At 33.6% G+C, this 18562-nt stretch overlaps 1 protein-coding gene across 4 annotated transcripts; it reads left to right on the forward strand.

Moving 5' to 3' along the window:
* The first annotated feature begins 266 nt into the window (after positions 1 to 266).
* On the forward strand, positions 267 to 16183 carry LOC306659188 (ankyrin repeat domain-containing protein 26-like). Of its 4 annotated transcripts, none has more exons than XM_079136601.1 (5): positions 267 to 443; positions 1781 to 1837; positions 2277 to 2307; positions 2619 to 2760; positions 14927 to 16183. In XM_079136601.1, the coding sequence occupies exons 2-5, from the start codon at positions 1782 to 1784 to the stop codon at positions 14935 to 14937; spliced, it is 240 nt and encodes a 79-aa protein (XP_078992727.1). In that variant the 5' UTR covers positions 267 to 443; position 1781; the 3' UTR covers positions 14938 to 16183. The 4 variants fall into 4 exon arrangements, with proteins under 4 accessions (XP_078992727.1, XP_078992724.1, XP_078992726.1 ...); XM_079136598.1 differs by having other exon boundaries at positions 14927 to 16178; XM_079136600.1 differs by lacking the exon at positions 14927 to 16183 and adding an exon at positions 7424 to 8184.
* The last annotated feature ends 2379 nt before the right edge of the window (positions 16184 to 18562 follow it).

Genomic DNA, 18562 nt, shown 5'->3' on the forward strand with positions numbered 1-18562 from the left:
GTAAATGTTACATAGCAAAGAATGGATCAAAATGAAAACATGGAATGAATGATTGTTTTATTTGAAATTTTGCAAAATTATGTTTTCTCCACTTGAACGAAAATAAACTGTCTCAATGACATTTCATAAAATTAAAGGAACCACAGAATATTTTATGGGTTGAAGAGACAGTTAAACTAAATCAGGTGGTAATATCAAGGATGAAAACAGAAAACTTCTTATTGAAAAGTAGCAGTTATCCTTAGTATCAAACATTCCTTAAAGGTTGAGGAAAAAAACAAGGAGCATCCAACTGAAAGAGACAAATCACAAAACCTATGTGAAGGTGCTGAAGAGGATGATGGTCATGATGATGATTATGATGATGAATCAACTGAACAGAAAGAGAGCAAATAAACTGACCATGAGTGCTTTTCTCTTAGGAAGTTTCAAGAACATTATGGGTAAGCCTATGGCAGTATTTCACAGTAGATAATTGTTATTCTCTAAATTTCATTCTCATTTGGTCTAATAGTTCATGATTAAGACACATTAAGCTTTAACTGGGGATATTCAACTTGGAGGGTTTCCAAAAAATGAAAATAAAAAGTGAGATACAATTTTATTCCAAATGTATTAATGAATATTTTATCTGCAAAGTAATGATGAAGATTGGAAACTGTGAGGAAGAAGACATTCTCATATACTGTTCCTACATTAAATTGCTCAGCACTTTTGGAAGGGTACATTAATGGCATGTACCAAAGATTCAAAATATTAATCCTCAAAATTAAAAGCTTCACAACTATTACTAGAGCCTTCTTGGAATGGAAAATTTGACTTGTAAGTGCATTACCTACACACATATATTAAGGATTAACATTACATATTGTACATAATAAACAGTAGGTGAATATATCTAATAGGCATAACAGTACATTAAATATACAATATATATGTTAAGGACATTTATACAAATATATACATAAATATGAATATTAAGAGTGTTTATTATAGCACAGTCATATCATTAAATTGGAACTAGTCTAAATACACATCAATAAGGAAATAGTTAAATTATCATATCCATAAACTAATGTAGCATGCACTCATTTTAATAATACAGTTGGTTCTATATCATGCTGATAATTTCAGAATTAAATATGTTTGCAACAGTTTGATGACACCTCTTAACAAATTGTGTTGAAATTCTTGGGAGTATCATCTTGTGTAGCTATGATTTTTTTGTATGGTACTCTAAAATACCAGGTGTATCAACTTAATAGGTGTTTGAGGAAAATGGAAGCTTTTGTTTGTACCCAACAGAAATGTGAGCAATTGATAACTTTCTACCCAATATTGTTTTGACATTTAAAAATTTTAAAGCATACAAACCTTGTTTCCCCATGCCAACAGTGTTATTAAAAATGGATTCTATGCTGAGAAAGTGTTTGTGAAATATACAAATAAACTGTTGAATAGATAAGGATGCCTGTTCATATATTTCTTTAGAAAAAAATAAATCTTTAGGTAATTGAAACTAATTTAGGTGTCCAAAATTGATTTGGTCTAAACTCTTTATTTTAAAAATATTGGCAAGATTCAGAAATTATTATTTATAATTATCACCAGATAAGAAATGATAATGTAGATTGATCTACTGTTATCTCTCTTAAAACACTTTTTCAGCTTATTGTGAAACACTTGTTTTGAAACCTGAAACCTGTATTCTGGGTTTGCTTCCTTTGAGCAAGTTACTTAACCTTTCTTTGCCTACTTTCTTCTCTTATAAAATACCTAGTATGCTATCTGCCTTATGGAATTGTGAAGATGAAAAGAATTTGAACCCATGTGGAGTGTAAGAAACATGCACAGTGATCACACTGTAGGTTTTGAAAAACCTAACTCTTGAAGTTATACAAAAAGATTTTCTCTTGTAGAACGATTTAAGTCATATTTTACTAATGGGTTTGAGTCCTTGATAAAAATTTGTCTTTGATTATAATAAAAATTTTGTATTTATTTCTATCAAATAATGCATGTAACATGATACTTTGGCTTTGACTATCAAAAGATGTGATCTAAATTTTGTTTTTATTATGATCTTATGGTATTATTTTGTCCCTTAATGTTACTCTTTCTGTTTATGATTTAAATTTAAATAGCCTGTAGAATTTATGAATAGGAGAAATGAATTAAAAATGTAGATATTTTATATAGAAAGATACTAGACATCCTTATTTACATATTAATATCTGCCTGAAAACATTTTATGTGTGTGTTTTTTCTTTACATAGGCTCAGAGAAAAAACATCTAATGAAGAAAAGGTATGGTTAAAAATAATAAAACAGTATTATTTTGAAAAATAAACTGTGAAAGGCTAGGTGATTCAGTCTAAAACTATATTGTAAAATATAACTTGGAAAAGTAGAGAATCTACTGTTAGGGAAAGACTTCTACTTTGAGAAAGTGAATAAGAAACAGTCACCATTGATAAAGGTATCCTTTTGACAGAAACTAGCTCTTTTACAAGCACCTGTGTTGTTGCATATAAAATGACAGAAAATTGTTCCCTCTATGAATTTGGTACATGGTGTGTATATTTGGAGGACATTTTTAAATCATATTATGTTTACAGGTCAGAAAACAAGCCCATGCCATGGAAGACCTTAATAACTTAAGTCATTCATCTGAAACAACCTCAAAGGATTTTGAGTTGGCTTACCCTAACTATGAGAAAATTTTGCTGTTGATTGAACAACACAAAGTGTCATGTAAAGGTAGGACCTTTGCATAAAAATTAGGCCTTTTATGTATATTATAGTAGTAGATGCACATGTTGCTGAGCGCTGCACCATGGAGCAGTGATGTGTTATATCTGTTCCTGTCAGAAATACACTTTGTATTAAAATAGATGGAGAACTATGTTACACCTCAGCCAGAGAGCTATGATAATTCCAACTGCACTTTTCTTTGTGAATGGCATTCCAACTACTTTTATTGGCTGTGTTGCTCCCTTGTGCCTTGACCATTATCTTGTCAGGGTACCATTGTCTCTATCAGAAGTCTGCAGTCAACTTTGACCTGTTTTTCCTGCTGTGTGGCCTTGTGAAACTGTGCTCAAGACTGCTGTCATAATTACACATTTTTTAGAGTTCAGATTTGATCATGTTAACCCTTCCTTTGAAACCTGGCTCTCACTTATCTTTGCTATAAGGTTAAAGATTTCAGTCCTCTGGCTTTATCCTGCATTGCTGCATCCTAACCAGTGTCTTTGATGTTTGTCCTTGCAGTGCAGCTTTATGCTTTCAAAAGCTTTAGTGAAATACTATTCAAATATATGAAACAGAGAATATATAAAGTGTGCAGTTTGACAAGTTTTGACGTATGTATTAAACACGTTTAAACACCATAATACAAATATTCAATATCTGTAGCAACTGCAGAAAAGCAAATTAAAACTACAATCAGCTGGGTGCAGTGGTGCACCTCTGTAAACTCAGCAACTCAGGAGGCTGAGGCCAGTGAATCTTGAGTTCAAAGCAAGCCTCAACAAAACTGAAATGCTAAACAACTCAGTGAGGCCCTGTCTCTAAATAAAACACAAAATAGGGATGGATATGTGGCTCAGTGATCAAGTACCTCTGAGTTCAATCCCTGGTACCCACTCCAAAAAAAAAAAAAAAAAACTGAGATCCCATCTCACTTCAGTTATAATGGCAACAATCAAGAATACAAGCAACAATAAATGTTGGTGAGAATGTGGGTGTAAGGATACACTCATACATTGCTGGTGGGGTTGAAACTTGGTGCAACCACTCTGGAAATCTGTGGGGAGATTCTTCAGAAAACTTAGAATGGAATCACCATTTTTACTATCTACCCCAATCTTTGGTGTATATCCAAAGGAGATAAAATCAGTATACTACAACATTGATAAACATCAATGTTTATAGCAGATCAACTCACAATAGGTAAGGTATGGAAACAACCTAGGTGTCCTTTAGTGGGTGAATTTATAAAGAAAATTTGGTATATATATATGCAATGGAATATTACTCAGTCATAAAAAAGAATGAAAATAATGGCCCTTGCCAGTAAATGGATAGAACTGAAGAATATCATGCTAAGTGAAATAATTCATTCTCCAAAAAGTCAAAGGCCAAAAGTTCTCTCTGATATGTGGATGCTAACCCAGAATAAGGGAGTGTGTGGAAGGGAAGAATAGGAAACCATGAGATTAGACAAAGGAGAACAAATGGAAGAAGTGGGGAGGGGACTAGGAAAGACAGTAGAATTAAAAAGACAGAACTTTCCTAGCCTTGTGCTTGAATACATGATAAGGGTAACTGCATCATGTACAGGCACAAGAATTGGCTCCTAAAGAGATTAAATTACATTCTATGTATGACAGTTTCCTAAAATTCATTCTACTGTCATGTATAATGAAAAGAACCCATGGAAAAAAGACAGTTAAGAAACTCTTACTCACAAAATATTCCTCATGCCCCTGTATATTCCCTGATTAAGAAACTCTCAAACTGCTTTCCAAAATATTTCTTCCATTTTCTATGCCCACAGTATGAGAGGTCCTGTTCTTCCCTATCATTAGTATCACAGAGAATTGTCAACTTTTAATAATTATATCCATTCTAATGGGACTGCTCTGCACACATGCACACATCAGTATGGTTTCAATATGTATTACACTAATGACCAATAATGTTGAGCATATTTACATGTGCTTATTATTAATTTGGGTAAGTTTTTGGTCATTTATCCTTTCAATTCTTTCTTTACTTGTTCTTTTTAGTTATACATGACAATAGAATTGACTTTGATATATTTGCACAAGCCTGGATTATATCTTATTCCAGTTACTATTCCAGTCTTGTGGATGTACACAGTGTTGAGATTCATTGTGGTGTATTCAAAAATGTGCACAGGAAATTTTGTCATTCTTTCCACTATCCCTTGCAACTTAAAAAATTAGTGTCTTCATAATTTGATGAGTTTGGAGAGTTCGTTATATGGTCTGAATAACATCCCATTATTAGCTGTTCTTTTTGGAAGAAGTTTTCATCACTTTGTGTTTTGATATTTCCTCCTCTTAATAGGTTCTTTTTAAGAACTTCAGTTTTAAATTTTGATGAAGTCTAACTTATGTATTTGTTCAATCACAGATATTGCCATTTGTGTCACAGCATTTTAATTCCTTGTTAAACCATTTTACTTTTAGCTGACAGAGTAATTGGACTTATTGATGGGGTAAACTGTGACATTTCAATCCATATATACAATGTGTATCAGTAAGATAGGTGTGATTCAAATACGTCACTTCAGATATATTTCATCTCTTTTAGAATCATGCAAAATTCTTTCTGGAGAACAATTCTTATGAAAACAACCTAGGTGACCTCCAGCAAATTAATGGGAAAAAAAATGGAATATACACACATACAAACACACACACACACACACACACACACACACACACACACACACAATGGCCTATTAGTCAGTCAAAAGAAAGAATTATTTTATGACATTTGCCAGACATATTTTTGTTGTTGATTTCTGATCTGATAGTGTGCATGATTAAATCATTATGACAATCTTTACAATTCATTGTATAATCTTAGCATGTGTTCCATTTTGGTGAGACGAAAGGTGGTGTTGAGCTCATACTTTCTTGCTGACTTTCTGCCTACTTTTTCTGTTGTTGTGGGGTGCAACTTAAGAACAGACTGATCACCACTGAGAAGGCCAAGTTTGAGAGTATTTATTAAGCCAGCCAACTGTCTCACACAATGCCCCAAAAATGGCTATTGGAGAACAGCCCTGACCACAGAGTTGCTGGGGGGTTTATACCATGAATCAGTACATCAATCATAAGTGTCTGTTGCTATGATTCAAAATTACATACTAACATCATGGATCTGAAATCATTAGCAGAGAGGGAAGTGAGTCAAAATGACCTTACTTAGGTGCAAACTAATGAATGGTTACTAATATCTAAACAATCGCTGTTGACATCACCGTTAACATGGTACGTTGTTTAGGAAACTAGGAATCAAAAAGAGAACAATTTTCATTATACAAGAATTGCCATTTCATCATTTTGTATCACCAAACAAGTCATGCTAAGCAACTGTTGATGGATATAGAGGTGGGGCATTCCCATGGGAGAAGCATTTACAACATTAACATGGAGTGTCAAGGTAAAATGGAATCTGTTTAGTCATTGTCCGTAATGCCCTGGCCTATAACATTTCCATGGAGTCAAATATGTCCATCCATCAGACTCTCACTTGTTGAGTAAGGGGCTTTGGCCCTCAGATGATAATTGTAAATTTGCTTAATTCTGTTTGTAATTCAATCAGCTTTTTGCCTCATGAATTTTGCATCTGTTTGGGTACAAAACATTCAAGATTGTGTACATTCTTTATTAATTGAATCTTTTATCACTGTGAAATGACCATGGCTACTTCTGTTAGGGTTTTATAATATGAAATCTAATTTGGTCTTTAAATAGCCATTCCTGTTAAGCCATCTTCTCTCAAGTGTCAGTGTGGTTTATCTTTTTTCACATATTTAATCAATTTATATCTATATTAAAAAGTATTTATCATAGGAAATGAAAAGCATATGGTTGCAGGAAGCATATTTCTTCTAAAAAGTGTAGTTGAATCAGACTATTTTGTCCATACTGACAAGCTCTCCAGGATTATTTCTCTGTACTGCTTTCTCTGTCCTGTGATCTCTGTGTCTTGGTTTTACCAGAATCTCAGCCCCATCACCTCAGCCCACGGAGGCTGATAGACTCTACTTCTGCTTCTTCTCCTTGAGTCAGGGCTGGGAAGCTGCCTCACAACAGGGAGATGGGACACTTGCAGAGCTTACATCATTTGTTTCCTGTCAACTAGGGAACATTGTCCTCTTTGCCTGTCTTGAAAATTTCTATTTAATGTATTTTGCCTGTTTGGGTTTGGGTAGTTTCAGGTGGGATCAGGAAGCAGAGCCTGTTACTCCATCTGGCTGAGGCAGATTGTAATAGAGTCTCAGTACATGCTGTGTGTGGACTGAAATGCTCTTCTTCACTCTCTACCCAACTGCTTCCTGACCATCTTCATTTCTATCAGTAGCCACATTTTCCTTAGGGAAATCTTTCTGTAGATTTGATTCCATTATGTGATTTCAAAACTCAATTTCCTTACATTATGCATTTATTTGTCTGTCTTCACCTCTATACTTTAAGCTAAAGAAGAACATGAGTCTCATCTGATAGGTTTTTCTGCAGAATATATTCTTCAGAGTGCCTGAAATTGTAGGCACTCTGTATATTTATTCAGTGCATGAGTGAGTTCCTGTGAAAATGTAAGTCCTTCATGTATGAAAAATACTTAAATATTTTACTTCTATCTTGTTATCTCCCTTATACAGATTCTGTTAGCCTATCTGAAATCAAGGATGCAGTTATTTCATCTCAAAGAACAATAGAATATAAAAAATGTCACCGTTCGCAGTACTTAACACTTATAGAAAAACTTGCAAAAATGGAAAATGAAGTTTATGGACTAAAAATGGACCTATTGGAAGCAAAAAAAAAGTAAAATCCAAACTAGAACATGAAAAAGCAGAGTGGAGACAAAAACTCTCAAATTTGAGGTATGATATTCTAAATTTAGAGAACTGTTTAAATGATTTTTTTAAAATTTAACTACAGATACATAGAGGACTTTTAATATTTCCTGACTTACCTTTTGGCATCTCATAAGGAAGTCAACTTACTATTCTGGAGTGTGAAAATCTTGGACATAATCATAAGAAAGAATAATTACTTCAACCAATTAAATGCTTATTCTCCCCAAGGACAATGTTAATGGCTACATGGAAGCCCACTTTACAGGAATCTTAGTGTTTTGTTACAGATGAAGATTTGGGTTGTCTTTCATTCATTTACAAAAAATTTTGTATGGCAATCATTGCCTTAAGAAACCTCATTTATAGAATTCATTTCCTACATGTTTATTTTGAGTAAATTCTTCAAAGTAGATTTGGCTAAAGTACAGTCATTTTTTTAAAAAGCATTTGATCAGGATTTCTAAATTGTACTCTAGAAAGTTTAAGTTTATTCACAGTTCCAACAGAGAGTGAAATGGGCATTTTCCTCAAACAAGAAACATGTTTTGAAAAATTATACTTTTTTTCTTCTGAATATGAAGTCAAACCCAGGAGCTTTCTCAAGGGGGTAGGTGTGCTACTGCTGAACTACATCCACTGGTACTGTTTTATTCTTAAGACCCATGAAAGAAAATATGAACTGAAAAGTAATTACTGATGAGTTTATTCAACTTCTCTCATACATAAGTAAAATTATTTTCAATTTCTCTGGTAAAAGAACATTTCACTCTCTCTTATTGGATTAAATATTTGTCCTGTCTTTTTCCAAGGCTGATTTTTAAGTTGCTTATAAAGTACATAATAATCAATATCACTTGAAAATATAAATAAAAAATAAATCATTAAAAGTGCAATAACAGGAATTAGAGTCCTTAGACTAGCCTTGGGTTATAGTAATGTGCTGATATGTGCTGTATGAAAATAGTGGAAGATACTCTCTAGTACTGTGAATCATTTCTAGGGGTACACTTAATGTTTCATTAAGATAAAACCTTATTTCTAGTAAATTTCTAAACTGATTTGTAAACAATTTTTAAAACAGCTTTGAGTTATATTTAGGCTTGAGGAGGAATCATAAGTTTGCATGATTCCTGTAAATTGACAAGTTGAAAGCTAAATAGGTTATCTTAAAATTCATTTTGTAAGAAAGGAAAAAAAAATTTTCAACTTGTCAATTTACAGAATTATCTCAAAATTTCTTTTGCATAATTTCTACCAGAGTTAATTATAACAGAATATTGCCCAGTAATGAAATGTTCTTTATTACCTTTCTATGCCTAAATCTGCCATATCTATATATAGACATATCTCCTTTGAGAAAGATTGAAGAAGAAAATAAAACATGAACACAAGAAGGGAAATTTGTTTGAGAACACAGAATTTTTATCATACAAAGAGATCACAACACGTACTTTTCACTTTCTAACAAAAGGAATTTTAAGATAACCTATTTAACTGCAGATGTGACCTTCAAGAAGAAATTATGCAGAGAAGAGATCCTGATCATTTTTTTTTTAAATTAACCAGTTGAAAGAAAGAAAAGGGGATTGTAATATAGAAAGGGAAATAAAAAGACAACTTGAAATCCCTCAGGCAATAAGAGATATGAACTTGAGTACTTCAGGAAATAAGTTAATTCAGGTAAAGTAATAGTAAAGTTTCAAATTTCTTACTTTTCTTAACATTAATTATGATATTTGTATAATTTACTATATATGTCATGTTTCATCTAATGATTGGGATAAGAGCTCAGAAATGCATTGTTCAGTAGTAATTTTATCATTATACAATCATAAACTTGCACTCACACCATGCAAAGAACTTAAGATGTCTACCCCACAATATACTCCTATGAGTATATTACTCTTACATATCCAGTCTGTTGTCTAACAAAGCATTGTTATGCTATGCCTGACTACATTATTTAGGTTTAAAACAAAGGCCATCTCATACTAAAGTTAAGTGATGGCATTTTTTATTGCAAATGTTGACATCTAATAGATGCTCAACATGATTTCTGAATGTAGTAATGGAAGATGAGTGGGGTTAATTCACCAACATAATTGTTAATTTAGGCTTTTATGTTATAAAACAGGCTAAATCACTTTGAAAATATCAAGACATTTGTTAAAAGTTTTGTAAAATATTGTATTTCATGATACTACCTCTGTCTGCATTTAAGATATGTTTTTGCTCTGAAAATTTAGCTGTCATTTATGTGATGAAAATTTGAGCTATCCATGTGGGATAAAGTTCCTTGATATATCCATGTGGGATAAAGCCTCCTTCTTTATAAATATTTTTATTAGAGGACCATAATTATACATAGTATTTGGGTTAATTTTGACTCAGTCTCATCTGCAAGAAATTTGATTTCAAGCCCCATTTCCCCTCTTCCTTACTTCCTCCTTCTCTATCCTCCCTCTCTTCTCTATTAAACATCCTTTCTTTTACATATGCATGAGAGTGAAATTCCCTTTGGTTTCTTTATATATGATTATATCACGATTTTGTTAAATTCTTTCCATTTATCTTCCTTTTTTTCTTCCTTCTTTCCTTTCATTCACCTACATTTACTTCACTCCTGGGTCTTGTCAAAGGTCCTCTAGCCTCCTGTAGGTGTCTCAGGAAGGGATTTGCTCTTCCAATGATGATGGCCACGCCCTCAGGAGTAATTCAAAATGTCTGCACCAGCCTATAAAGAAGCCTCTGGCTAACTCCCTGCTGGCGACAAACCTCAGCCTGGTGGTTGGGTGGGGTTGTTCAGTGATGGCGTCTGTCTGTCTTTGGCCTGGTGGTTGGGTGGGTTTTGCTACCTGCCACCCAGCTCCACAAGGCAGGTGGGTTGGGTGTCCGTCTGCTACCTCCGCAATGCAAGCGGCCTGACTCACCCACCAGCTCGCTCTGTGACTGTGATCAACCAGTGATGGCACCAACCTAGGTGCAGGAGTCAGGCAGGGTCACTCAGTTATGACGTCTGTCCTTGGCCTGCTGGCTGGGTGGGATGATATATATTCAGGATATTAGTCTCCTCTCTAAGAAGTAAATAGCAAAGAATTTTTCCCATTTCATAGGCTTTCTCATCACTCCTTGAATTATTTTCTTTGTTGGGTAGAATTTTTTTAATTTGATGGCATCCCATCTCTTGATTCTTAATTTTATTTCTTGAGCTTTAGGTATCTTGTTTAGGGCATCAGTAAGTGAACCCATATGATGCAATTTTGACCTTATGTTTTCTTACAGCAGTTTCAAGGTTTCTGGTCTAATTGCTTAGATTTTTTTTTATCTATTTTGATTTGACTTTTGTATGGAATGAGAAAAATGGGGATCTAAATTTATTCTTCTATATAGGAATATGCTGTTTTATTAGTACCATTTATTAAAAAGTCTGTCTTTTATCCAACATATATTTTTGGCATCTTTGGCACATATCCCATGGCTGCATACACTTGTGTTTGTCTCTGTGTCTTCTCTTCTATTTCACAGTCTTCATGTGTATTTTGATGCCAATACCATGCTGTTTTTGTTACTATACCTCTATACTATAATTTGAGATCAGATATTGCAATGCCTCCTACATCATTTTTCTTTCCCAGAAGTGCTTTGTCCTGGTTCTCTTATTCTTCCAAATGAATTGTTGGACTGTTTTTTCTACTTCTGTGAAGGAAGTATGGGTATTCCATTGAATGTGTATACTGCTTTTGGGAATGTGGTCATTTTGACAATATTAATTCTACCTATCCCAGAACATGGGAGGTCTTTTCATCTTCTGAGGTCACCTTCAATTATTTCCTTCAGTGTGCTATGATTTTCATTGTAGAGGTCTTTCTCCTTCTTGATTAGGTTGATTCCCAGGTTTTTTATTTATTTATTTTTGATCATATTGTGAAGGGTGTGACTTTCCTCATTTCTCCTCTGAATCACTGTTAGAGTATAAAAAAGATATTGATTTATGAGTGTTATCTTTGTATTCTGCTACTTTACTAAATTCATTTATGAACTCTAGAAATCTGGTGGAATTTTGGGGGGTTTTCTAAGTATAGAATTTTTTCATCATCATACAGTGATATTTTCACATCTTCTTTTTCCATTTGTATTCCTTTATTCCTGATTGCCTTGACTAGAATTTTGAGAACTATATTGAATATAAGTGGTGAACATGGACAATTGGACCAGATCATGATGGAATGAAAGTATAAATTAGCAGTAAAATATAATGAAGAAACTGCATAAAGACATGTAAATTAAGTCTTTTAAATAAAGAATGGATCAATGAAAAAATGAGAAAAGAAACCAGTAAATTCTTAGCAACAAATGAAAACAAACATATCAAAATATTGAGGACAGCATTAAAGCAGTATTAAGAGAAAAAAATTCATTCCTTTAGTGCCTACTTTATAAAAATAGAACCCAAGTAAACAATCTATGCTCCACCTCAAATCCTTAGAAAAAGAATGGATAACTTCAAAGTCAGTAAAAGTCAAAAAAATAATAAGAATCAGAGCCATTTAATGAAATGGAGAATAAAAAGCAATTCAAAGGATCAATGCAACAGAGTGGGTTCTATGAAAAGATAAATAAGAGTGATAAACCCTTAGTCAAACTAACCAAAAGAAAGAGAAGACTCAGATCAACAAAGGTAGAAATGAAAAAGGAGATATTACCACAGATACTTCTGAAATTCAATGTACTGTTACAAACTATTCAATAAACTAGAAAAATCTAGAAGATGTAAACAGGCTACTTCTTTTGAACATTTTTTTTGGGGAGGGAGTTCTGCTGTTAATGAAGGTTGTAGACTTATATCCCCTGCTGGCATGTGATCAAAACTTACTGAAATGTATCTCTATGTTTTAGAGGGACAAAATGCCACCCAGACACTACTTTTTAGAGAACAGAATGCTAGAACATTATAAGACGGTATTCTGACTAATCATTCTTGCAAATGACAGAGATAGATATGCAAAATACAAATGATTCCTGATTACTTTCTTGTTTTCAAACATGTATGTGTATGCATTCATTTGTGTGCATACTTTGAACAAAAGCTATATGCATCAGGGAATATGTAGAGAATTTTAAAGTCATTATATCCTTAATATTTTGGGGACAGGAGCATTTTTAACCCATTGGATAAAGTAACACCCTTATTTCAACTCATCTTTTCTGCAGTTCAGTAGTCCCTTTCACAAAGGCTTCAGCCAGAGAAAAGACTTTTAGTATATTTCATAGCAATCCATGATTTTCTCATAATCTCCAAACCATTGCTACAAACAATAGATGTTCTAGTTTGGGGCAGTGATTTTACCCCCTTGGCATGTTAACATGGAGGTCTGCTTATAAGTCCTACTAGTAAGCAAGGAAGAACAGTGCAGCCAGCAGAAACTGAAAGAATGGACTTTTTTTTAAGCTGTCTGTTTTATCTCAACTCCCTAAGGTCTCCCTCCCAGTGATGGGAACAAAGCCCTTAAAGCTGTTCCAGGAAACAGCCCCAAACAGAGAGTAAAAGGGTAAATTGAGCAAGATAGTGCTCAGACAGTTGAGATATATAGGATATAAGATTACCAGAAACTGTTGACCAGAATCTACGCCCTGTTGTAAAACATTGTGAAACATGTTGTATGTTATCAGCAAACCCAGACCCCCTTTGGAATTTCCTGGCAGCTTTGTTCCCCTTTTCCCTTCCGTGTGTGACCCCTCCCGATGTGTGGTTTCTGCCTTTATAAACTTGTAAGATTTTCTGCTAGGGACTCGACTCCTCAACTCCTGCGTGAGTAACGAGTTGGGTCCCAGTGCGCTGGAATAAAAGCCTCTTGCGGTTTACATCAAGTGACGCCTCCTGCAGTTGATTGGGGTTGCCGTCGATCCGTGTGACAGAGTTAGGGTCTCCTTTTTGGGGGTCTTACAAAACATTAGTTTGGATATTCTTTCCTCCATTTTGAGAAGTAAAAGAGTTTCCTCCAAGTAATCTCCTCTTTCAGTACAAAGAGTTTCTGAAAACACTGATTCAGTATACCACATTCTTAGTGATAATTTATTGATAATTTTTTCCTAATAAAATAGGTCACTCTATTTTCTCTATTTCATATTTACTCATATTTCAAAAGTTATAATAAAAAATAAATATTACTGAACAGAAAACAACTTCAGAATTTTCTGAGAAGAGCCTTATACATTTTACTTTATTTGGTCTTAGGATTTTTGAACCATAAGCCTTCATTTGTATTTATATATTTAGAGGACAGAAATTACTGTCTTGGTGGAAGGGAACTAGAAATGGAGTCAGAGGACTGGGGGGTAAATCCTGAAGCTTGCTTCCACTTTGGTTTGTCTTTGTTGTTGGTGGTGTGTTTTTAAAAATTTGTTCTAATTGGCCATAGGAAGCAAGGCAATTCCAAAGAACCAAAGGCCTAATGTTTTCTCAAACATGCAGATGCTAATTCACAATGGGGATGGAGAAGTTAGGGAAGAATAGAGGATTAGGCAGAGGGGAGTGAAGGGAGGGAGGGGAGGAGAGGAGGTATGGGGTTAGGAGGATAATAGATTTTTTATACTTTCAACCTCACCCTTTTTCAGAATTGTGGATTGAAAAAGAATTCACTGGTGTATGTAGAAGTGCTGAGTTTAGAGCTTGGATTTAATTAGATGTAATTCTTATAATAAAATACAAAAATATTAGAAAATTAGAATATGTGGAGAACATTTTTGGGAAAGGAAACCAAAGAACTTTGGGAAATTTTCATCAATAAAGTATATATACATCTATAGCTCTCACAATGGGATGCCTCTGCATATTAGTTATTAGAATATAAACAATTTTTTTAACATGGTCAAACCTACTAATCACTTATTCTATGTCTCATATTCTTTTGTAACTCAGAAAAAGTGTTTTTTCATTCTGAGACTCTTAAAAATTATCATTTCTGGGCTGGGGAGATAGCTCAGCTGGTAGAGTGCTTGCCTCACAAGAACAAGGCCCTGAGTTTGAACCCCAGTACCACAAAAAAAAAAAAAAAAAAAAAAAAAAAAATTATCATTTCTTTCATACTCTCATAGATTTCTTTTCTTCAATTAACTTTTTGAACTTCTGGAAATGTATGCTTTTATAAGCTCTGAAATTTAGATCTACTTTGTCTCCCGTTAGATATACATTTATTGCAACCATTTTGATGTGCATAATAATAGGCTATTTTGTTATTTCAGAGTAAATTGTGATCTATCATTTTGCTGAGTGCTATCTAAATATCTTCTTGGTTTTCTTAGGATTTTACTAGTGATGAAACAGGAAATCTTTTGTTAGATAAATATCAGAGGATAGAAGATACAAATTCTATGACTAGACTAGAAATAGACACAATAAAACAAGAGAACCAAGAAAAGGAAAAGAAATACTTTGAAGATATTGAAATTGTTAAAGGAAAGTATGATCTTCAAAAGCCAATTAAAAGGAAAGCGGCAGAAACACTTAGATATAATCCATTCCAGCTTAATGAGCAATTCAATAACATTAAACCTGAGGTTACAAAGCTAAAATTTCAACCTGAGTATGAAAAACAAAACAGGGAAAGACTAGAAACAGAAATAAAGTCTTACCATGACAGATTGACTGCTGCTCCCTCCTGTCCTCATGAAAGCCAGACATCAAAAGGATACCAAGAATTTGCTTTCCAGAGAGCCAGAGATGAATATTTGCATTCACATGCTGAGATGAATTGTAATAACTCTCACCACAAAGTTAATAGTGAAGTTTTTTCCCAAGAACTTGTTAAGTATGAAATAAAAGTTGGTATCCTACAAAATAAGTTCTGTCAGATAGCACAAGCCCATAAAGAAATCACTCTGGCTTTAGAAAATGTACAAAGAGACCTAAGGCAGGCAGAGCACCAGATGAAGGAAATTAAACACACATGGCAAAGTGAACAAACTAAAGTGAATAAATACTATGGGAAGCAGGATTCCACAGAGGAGAGATCAAAACTGCAAAATGAAAATACATTGTTTCAACAATTACAGGAACTTTACAACAAAACTGACAGTAAAGACAAAGTAACATATATCCAAGGCAAATTTCATGATATTGTAGAAAATTTTCAATATAGCAATAAAGAACACAATCTCATTCTGGAAAAAGCCTTTGAGAAATTAAGCAATAAGTGGAGTCATTTTGAAGAAACACTGCATTCATATGAAAATGAGAAAACCGAAAGACAAGTAAGTATCATGAATGAAAAACATGAATTGCCTTTGAAGGAAAATTCAAAGCAATGGTTTATTATGGTTAAATGTTGAATATAGTTGTATGGAAAACTACATCTACTATAATTGTATTTGCTATATCAGCTCCAAAGTGTAAACTCACTTCTGCTGAATTCAATTTAGACCCTTCTTCTAACACAAAGCAATAATCCATGTTTGAAGTGATGTTGGCCAATTTCCCTGCTCTGGTCATTATACATTATATGCATGTTTTGAAATATCACACTGCACCTTAAAAATATGTACAATTATATGCTAATTAAAAATAATCAGAGTTATATAGAACTGCATTCAAAATTTACCAAAAAGGGAAACAAAAATTTAAGAATTATTGGGATTGAGGAAGGCTTAGAGAAACAAACTAAAGGAATGAACAATCTATTCAATGAAATAATATCAGAAAATTTCCCAAATCTGAAGAATGAAATGGAAAACCAAGTACAAGAGGCTTATAGGACTCCAAATATACAAAATTACAACAGACCCACACCAAGGCACATTATTATGAAAATACCTAACATACAAAATAAAGACAGAATTTTAAAGGCTGTGAGAGAAAATAATCAAATTACATTCAGGGGGAAAACAATAAGAATATCAGCAGATTTATCAATCCAGACCCTAAAAGCTAGAAGGGCCTGGAACAACATTTACCAAGCACTGAAAGAAAATGGATGCCAACCAAGAATCTTATACCCAGCAAAACTTACTTTCAGATTTGAGGATGAAATAAGATCCTTCCATGATAAACAAAAGCTAAAGAAATTTAAAAAAAGAAAGCCAGCATTGCAGAACATTCTCAGCAAAATATTCCATGAGGAAAAGATGAAAAACAACGATGCAAATCAGCAACGGGAGGAACTAGCCTAAAGGAATAGTCAAATAAAGGGGAAACCAAATCATGTCAAAAAACAAAAATGAGTCAAATGACTGGGAATACAAATCATATCACAATAATAACCGTGAATGTTAATGGCCTGAACTCATCAATCAAAAGACATAGACTGGCAGAAAGGATTAAAAAGAAAAATCCAACAATTTGCTGCCTGCAAGAGACTCATCTCATAGAAAGAGATATCCATAGACTAAAGGTGAAAGGATGGGAAAAAAATATACCATGCACACGGACACAGCAAAAAAGCTGGAGTATCCATCCTCATTTCAGATAACGTGGACTTCAAGCCAAAACTAGTCCGAAGGGATAAAGAAGGACATTACATACTGCTTAAGGGAAGCATAAATCAGTAAGACATAACAGTCATAAACATCTATGCCCCGAACATTGGCTCATCCATGTATGTCAAACAAATCCTTCTCAATTCCAGAAATCAAATAGACCACAACACAATAATACTAGGCGATTTTAACACACCTCTCTCACCACTGGATAGATCGTCCAAACAAAAATTGAATAAAGAAACCATAGATCTCAATAACACAATCAACAATTTAGACTTAACAGACTTATATACAATATACCATCCAACAAAGAACGAATACACTTTCTTCTCAGCAGCACATGGATCCTTCTCTAAAATAGACCAGGTCTTATGCCACAAAGCTACTGTTAGCAAATACAAGAACTTAGAGATACTACCTTGTACTCTATCAGATCATAATGGATTGAAATTAGAAATAAATGACAGAATAAAAAACAGAAACTTCTCCAATACCTGGAGATTAAATAATACACTATTATATGATGAATGGATAACAGAAGACATCAGGAGGGAAATAAAAAAATTCTTAGAAGTAAATGAGAACAAAGACACATCATATCAAAATCTCTGGGACACTATGAAAGCAGTACTTAGAGGAAGATTTATTTCATGGGGCACATTCAACAAAAGAAGTAGAAATCAACAAATAAATGACTTAACACTACAGCTCAAAGCCCTAGAAAAAGAAGAGTAGATCAACACCAAAAGTAATAGAAGACAGGAAATAGTTAAAATCAGAGTCAAAATCAATGAAATTGAAACAAAAGAAACAATTGGAAAAATTAACAAAATAAATAGTTGATTCTTTGAAAAAATAAACAAAAGTGATAAACACTTAGCCACACTAACAAAGAGAAAGAGGGAGAAAATTCAAATTACTGAAATTTGGAATGAACAAGAAAATACAAAAACAGACATAAGTGAAATACAAAACATAATTAGAAGCTATTTTGAAAATCTATACTCCAACAGAACAGAAAACCTCGAAGACATCAACAAGTTTCTAGAGACATATGAATTACCTAAACTGAACGAGGAGGACATACACAACTTAAATAAATCAATTTCAAGCAATGAAATAGAAGAGGTCATCAAAAGTCTACCAACAAAGAAAAGTCCAGGACCAGATGAGTTCTCAGCCGAGTTCTACAAAACCTTTAAAGAAGAGCTCATTCCAATACTTCTTCTCCCATGTTCTTGGATAGGCAGAATTAATATTGTCAAAATGGTCATACTACAAAAAGTGCTATACAGATTCAATGCAATTCCAATTAAAATCTCAATGATGTACCTTACAGAAATAGAGTAAGCAATTATGAAATTCATCTGGAAGAATAAGAAACCCAGAATAGCTAAAGCAATCCTCAGTAGAAAGAGTGAAGCAGGGGGTATCGCAATACCAGATCTTCTACTCTATTACAAA

This window comes from Sciurus vulgaris, assembly GCF_902686455.1.
Source record: "Sciurus vulgaris genome assembly, chromosome: 4".
NCBI lineage: Eukaryota > Metazoa > Chordata > Mammalia > Rodentia > Sciuridae > Sciurus > Sciurus vulgaris.

Excerpts from the sequence above, each read along its gene's own strand:
- LOC306659188 (XM_079136598.1), top strand. The coding sequence starts at position 14,996 with ATGACTAGACTAGAAATAGACACAATAAAACAAGAGAACCAAGAAAAG.